General features: G+C 37.6%; 1 protein-coding gene across 2 annotated transcripts in view; it reads right to left on the bottom strand.

The window, feature by feature from the left end:
- LOC137997593 (uncharacterized) overlaps positions 1-7,193 on the bottom strand; it is a 120,446-nt gene that overhangs the window by 89,641 nt on the left and 23,612 nt on the right. Inside the window, exons 3-4 of one of the 2 annotated variants that reach the window (XM_068843668.1) lie at positions 6,611-6,691; positions 5,805-5,975 (exon numbers count right to left, since the gene is read on the bottom strand). In XM_068843668.1, coding sequence (XP_068699769.1) covers positions 5,805-5,975; positions 6,611-6,691 — 252 coding nt within the window. The remainder of the gene's footprint in view (positions 1-5,804; positions 5,976-6,610; positions 6,692-7,193) is intronic. The other variant, XM_068843676.1, reaches the window with a different exon arrangement.

Below are 7,193 nucleotides of genomic sequence, written 5' to 3'. Positions count from 1 at the left end.
CCATAGAAAAATAATTTCACGAGATGTACACTTAGGCAATTACTAGCAGTCCAGCAGATGGACTTACAGATATGGCGCATCATATTTCGTGTTACTTATCGCAGTGTCTTGTGAATGCTATCTTTGTCTATGAAATGAATCAATTGTATTCGTCATATCCCTTTTGCTTTTATATATTCATGACCAAATTCCAAATTCTCAGTTTGTTTTGTAGCCTCTGGGTGCTTGTTTGACAAAGGGTGTGGTGAATCTATAAAGGCCATGAATATTAATTTAAAACTCCCCTCTGACCTCTCGTTTACGGCTTTTAGAACAGCACACAAGCAGCATTCTCGCATGTAAACCTATCCCCAATACATTTTTCATGGTCATTTACCGCTGCAATGAGTCAAACATTCAACTGTGAATGAAGATATCCATATCCCCGATAACGCAAAACCGCGTAAAGTTGTTTATAAACCCTAGTTCCTTTCCAAATTATAGAAAAGAGTTGAATTTTCTCTCACTTATTTCTACTGTACTATTGTTTATATTGATTGCACTTTTGTTTCTTATCTCTAAAGAAATCACATCGAAAGCACTTGTTGGAACCTCTAGCAAATAGGGACCTTTTGTAACGTTGCCAGTTTTGAGACATTGGCAACTAAAAAAATCCACCAAAAAATAAGAAAACATCCAATTCACTAAATTCTTTCTTTATTACATTACCAAAAGACTTCTTTAACATCCCTCAAAATTTGGTTGATGTTGACTGTTTTAAAAGGGCTCAATCGCTTTTTGAAACCAGCGAAGCAAAAAACGGGCTTTTTCTGAATCGTGATTCTTTTCATGGACATGAAAAGTCAAACGTATACACAGTAAAATTTTCCGGGGCGCAATACTTCCATTTTAAATTACTGTGGTAATTGAGAGAATGGTGTGGCGTATATATGGTAAGGCAAAAGCCACAATTTGGTAAGGAAATGGATTTAAAAGCTTTTTAAAAGGTGCTTACCACGGACAAGGGAACTTTTGTAACCTCCTTGCCATGAAAAAGGGTCACAGTCCCTTTGATTTTAAAGTGATTCGTTGAGCGTCGTTCTGCAAGGGGATCAGTGTTTAAGGTATCTACTGAAAAGTTGTTGTGCCTTACCATCTAAAACTGGGCGAATTATAGCGAAAGGAGGAAAAAGTTACAAAAGTGCCCCACGATGCCTATGGAGAGAGAGAGAGAGAGAGAGAGAGAGAGAGAGAGAGAGAGAGAGAGAGAGAGAGAGAGACCCAGAAGAAAGGGCACTTTTGTCACGAAAATAGGGAACTTTTGTGACGTGCATAGGGAACTTTTGTGACGTGCATAGGGAACGTTTGTGACGACACTAGGGAACTTTAGTGACATTAGGGAACTTTGGTGACTTGAATAGGGCACTTTGGTGACCTTGATAGGGAACTTATGTGACGCTCATTTGTAGGTGTTAATCTAAGGAAAAACGTCACTTTCAGTGCAATACAGGAGGCAGGTATTTTCCTTGTTGATTATCAAACTTAATGCAAACAGAGCACAAACAAATTTGGTGTTTTTCCATCCGCTATTGATACATTTTCTTAGTTGTTCCTAAACACTGGCAAGTCTCATTTATTGAACAACCCATCATTTTGTTTACACTTTGCTTGTGTTTCTTTCTGTTGCATAGACATGGAGAGAAGGCAAACAATTAGCTGCGACTTAAATTCGATAGTCTAACCTATCATAGTAAGGTGAACTTTATCAAAATCTCTAGCGAATCTGAAAACGCTTAATAACAGTACATTGCAGACAAGCGTGCAAGACTATGTAATTATTTAGAACGTTCATGATTCGACAGGAATGTCATAACACTTTTATTCCGAAGAACAAACATTCGGGTTACAATGCAATTTAACGCAACTAACTTCACCCGGGGAAACAACATCTTCAGATACCAGGTTGAAGTTAAAACTGTAGAAGAGCACAGGATAAAAAATGTCGGTGCCTTAATTTCTACTACCAAAACAGGAGGTGCTTAAGCATGTAAGCTGGTGATTTAACATATTCGTCCAGACTTCAATCAACTGTTAACTTTTTTAAAAACAACTCTAACATGTCTAATGTTGAGCTGTCTTAGATGCTCTTTTACACGATTAATTATTGTTTCTAACGAGGCTTTTTGTAAAAGTTTCATCCTTTCCCCCATCTCGTCATACACCTTGAACATCAATCCAGATTTGCAACCGCGTGGCGTTCAGAAAATTCTGTAGTACTCGTCACGCAGAAGTCACCCGAAAACGTCAATACGTTAACCAGACGTCACGCAGGTAATGATTTAGTTTCTGAAATTTACTTAATTTATATATGATTTATATTTATAATATTATATATTTATATATCTATATTTATTTATATTTATATTTATATTTATATTTATTATAATAATAATAATAATAATAATAATAATAATAATAATAATAATAATATAATGAATGGAAGATTTCATCAGCTATTAAAGTGCTCAATAGGTAAACAAGAGCAATGTAGATTTGCAGAGTTGGATTATTTGGTCGAAGACATTTATTGCTACTCAGAGTTTCCAAAAAAAATGTAGGAAAGTTCTTCCTTCCTCTCATTGATCAACACTTCCCAAATCACACCCACTCCACAAAATTACAACAGGAACACGCTTAAATTAAGCTATAGCTGTATGGCAAATATCAAAACTATTATATCCAACCACAACAAAGCTCAAATCAACAAATCTGTTCCTACCAATGATACCAATCATAGCAATTGTAACTGCCGCAACTCAACCATGTGCCCCATGGACGGAAAATGCAACGACCAAAACATGATCTACCAAGCCGAAGTCACGGCACCAACCTCAAGAGAGACATACATTGGTCTTTGCGATACAACCTTTAAGTTAAGATACAGAAACCATGTCTGCTCCTTTAAGAATGAGCGGTATAAGCATGCAACTGAATTAAGTAAATCTATTTGGAGTCTAAAGGATAAGAATATTTCGTACAACATCAATTGGCGGAAGGTAAAACAGGTCCGATCATATTCTAATATAAGCAAGAGATGTAATTTGTGTTTATGGTATTTTATTATGTGTAAACCCGAAATGTCATCACTGAACAACAGAAGCGAACTGATATGTAACTGTAGACATTCTAAGAAATTCCTATTAAAGAAAGTATTCGCTTATGTTAACCAATCACATTTCTGCATGCCACGCCAGTAGGCATGATTGTTCTGTAATTTCAAATTTTGTATATCATCTTTCGTATCCGTTATTTTTGGCGCTTGCCTGATGATTGCAACTCTGCAAATCTATGTCTATTTATGTATTTATTATTTATATATTTATTTATTATTATATTATATTTACTTTATGAGTTCGTGGTGACTTTTTTTTTTTTAATTTACAACTAACGTAAGTGTTCTATTAAGCCCCCCACGGGCTTCATTTAGTTGTTTGTTTTACATCCCTTTTTAGCGGAGGGATTATTACAGAGGGCCAGAGGGGAGTTTATAAAGAGGGGAGCTTATTGCAAATCTTAAACACACCGTTTTCGTCTTAACCCTTTCACTGCCGAGGGCTTCCCCATTGACTAGTCAAATCGTCTGGCGTTAGACAGAGTAAAATCGTCTGGCGTTAGACAGAGTAAAATCTATAAGTGTCAATTTGCATTTTTGGCTGTGAAAGGGTAAAGCAGTTTTTGTACAAAACTTAATCAGCTGCCGTCAAACTTTATTATTTCAGTAATAAAGAGTAGAAAACAGTTTTATGTGTTTGAGTGGAGTCACAAGTCACAAGGGAAGCCAAGCGAGCCATCGTGCGAGCCATGAACATATGGTTCGATCAAGGAAAAAAATACTTATTATTAAATAAATCACATTAACTCAAGCATAAAGTCAATTAGGAAGTCAGATCAAGTCTGACTTCCTGGGGAGACGAAAATAGGTTGTAAAAAGGGAGGCTCGAATTTCTCCAAAGTATTTTTCCTTCCTTTGCCAGGTTCAAGACAAGTAATTTCTAGGACCACAATTTTTGACAATCATTTATTCCACTATATCTGACGCCCACAAAACGTACGAGGGTTTTTCAATTCATACGGACATCGTCATCTCACATTTTTTTCTACCAAGGGAGCAAAAAGTTGCTCTCGAATAAAACAAGCTGAAAAACAAACCAATGTACGTCTTCCACGTTTTCTTTGAGCGAAATTTGCGTTACTTTCCGTTCCACGCGATGGAAAACATTCGGCACGCAATAATCTTATGGAACGGCTACAATCATGCTTGGATTTAATTAAAGCGTCGCTAGTGTAACTCGCATCAAAGAAAAAAGAATTCACAAACATGTTTACATGTGGCGTTTAATATATATATGGCTTTATATGTCTCGCTTGACTCGCACGACTCGCATCCTGGCTCGCATGGCTCGCTGGCTTGCACATTTGGCAGGCCCGTTTGAGTGGATATTTGTTTAAAAACAAGCCAACTGGGCCGCATGAAAGAAAGAAAATGGGTGGGGCCTTACTAGAGACGGGGGAGGCTGTCACAAGAAGCAACTTCCAAACGGTGGGCTTATTAGAAAGGGGAGTTAATAGAGAGGTAGGACGGTATTGTACTTTCTCAGGAGAGAAACCACATAAGTCGTTTAAATGACTTTTTTTTTCTCTTTTTTACCGTGGCGGATTGTTCCATACAGTTTCAAGGCCCGGTTACTAAATACCGTCTAGACAGGGTTGAATAAAACCGTCGTCTCTAAAAACCGATCTATAGTCTGAACCAGAACAGTGTGTCATTAGTTGAAATGATTCATAATAAGACATATGTTGGAAACGTAAGATTAAGACTACCGTGATAACAAAGTTGGTCGGTAAGGCCAGCGATTGTTTAGAGAACTGTTTGACACATTTATGTCGAAGAACGCGAAGATCATTATTAGTTTGGGTAGTACATTACAATTATTCATCTTGTTCATAATTCACCAGTCTAAGATTTAAGCAAGTAACTATATATTTTCATTTGTCTGAATGGGGAAGTGTAGGATCTAGAACCATTAATTTGTGCTTGACAAGGCGACATTTCTACATTGGGCGTGTGTCCATTCAAAATTAAGGAGTGCACTAGCCTTTAAAGTCGAGATACCTAGTCATGATCTTAATTATAGTAGCACTTTCCATAAACGAAGATTTCTGTAATCACCAGGCAACACAATAAGCCCCCCAGTAGAAGATTTCATTCACCTGCCCATATACCCCTATACGCAAAGCGCATCAAAGTCGTAATTCACCATATTTTCGGCCCTGATCCATTTTGATTGCAAGGAATAAATCTGAAACTTGAATCAGCCGTTGCTATTGCACTGTTGCACAATTTGATAGTATTGATCATTCCTGCCACGACATAGGGCACTTTCGTGCCCTCTCAAGCACAAATAACGAGCTGTTTTAGTGAGGATTAGATGGTACTGGGGAGTGGCTCGCATGCAGACAGATTGAGTCATCAAGCTTTGTTATATGGGTTGTCAAAAGTTACCACACAAAAATGGTTGATCTATCATCAAAAGAGGGAAATGTCAGGAAAGTGCCCTAACTTTCTTCTAGAAAGAGAGAGAGAGAGAGAGAGAGAGAGAGAGAGAGAGAGAGAGAGAGAGAGAGAGAGAGAGAGAGAGAGAGAGAGAGAGAGAGAGAGAGAGAGAGAGAGAGTATGTCACTCAACCTTTAGTTACTGCAAAACGAAGTAAGCAACATGCATGGTGTATCAAAATAGTGTCAAGTGCTGGTACTTTTAGGCTTACCAGACTGAGTATATTTGCTTCCTTGTGATGTTTCTGCTGTGCTTGGTGTACTTTTTCCTGCCTGTGCTCCAGATTTAGCACTGACAGTTGAGACACTAGGCGGTGAACTCAGCAACCCAGTGCTAACAGGGCTAACCCCACAGGCCCCAACTGCTTCTGCTTCCTGATTTTCTGTCACAAAATAAGACACTAAAAACTTATTTTTACACTTGGTGGTGTAATCACCCCAGACCAACAGGACAGGTGCCAGATGAGTGTTCTCAATCAAAAAAAGTACATGTACTTGTAACTCTAATTTCCCTTAATGTTTTGGGGGCAGTCTGATTGATTAATGGTTTAATTAAATCTCTCTAGAAGCTGGCAAAATCTTTGAAGGTTCCACATTGAAACAGGTTCAAAAACGTTTTGTATCATTCATGCATGAAAGGAAAACTTTGCAAAAGGTTTAACAATTATTATGCTCTTTCTTGTGATGGTACATAAAAAAATTTCTGTGCATCACATACATGTATAATTAATTGTTAAGGAAAAGCAAGTGACCAGGTATCATGCCCCTACCCAGGTAAACCAGAATCAGTCAGTTCTTGGCTTAGTTTTCTCCCATTTAATGCTGACAAAGATAAGATGAAAACAACCTGCAGTGGCAGGATGACAACAAAGAACAAAAATGCAGAGTGGTCAAGTAGTAAGTGCTGCAGATTTGATATTCTGCAGGGCAGGACATTGTGTTCAAAGTTGTTGAAATTTTTTCAATTCATAATCTAACCTGGTTGGTCCATTACTATTGTCATATTATTATTATTTACCAAATTTGTGATTACTAGCATCATGAAGGGTAAGAGTCTCCTCTGGTTCATCACCTATGCCATCATGCTCCACATCATCTGCTTTAAGAAAGACCCATTGTAAAAATCAACCTTATTGTGGTAGATTCTCTGTTGTAGGTGGCTGTTCTTGATAACAACGAAGTCATGTATTTTTATCATTATCAGTAAAATCTCAATAAGTGATCAATACACTATCTCGTCATGACAGTCACCTTGCAAAGGGCAGGAGAATTCTAAATAACAAAACCTTTACTTGGGGGTTACCCAAGAAAGGCAGAGGATATGTTCAACCTTCCATTTGACCATTGTAACAGTTTTCCAATCAATGAAACCTGGCTCAAACCCTTTAAAAGAAGTCCTTGTTATCTGCCTCTATATAAGGTTTGTATGGCCTCATTTCCAGATTCGCAAATACAAGCCAATTATTGGATGATCTTTTTCCCTTTCTTTGGCTGTTTTTGGTTTTCTTGTCTTATCCAGTTTCCTCAACCCTATTCACATTTCTGAAAGCTATGCTTTGCTTTGTTGTGTTGTCATTAAATTCATGTTTTGGTCAACAAGC

This window comes from Montipora foliosa, chromosome 1 (genome assembly GCF_036669935.1).
Source record: "Montipora foliosa isolate CH-2021 chromosome 1, ASM3666993v2, whole genome shotgun sequence".
NCBI lineage: Eukaryota > Metazoa > Cnidaria > Anthozoa > Scleractinia > Acroporidae > Montipora > Montipora foliosa.
The sequence above is the reverse complement of the archived record's forward strand: the minus strand, read 5'-3'. Positions and strand labels throughout refer to the sequence as shown.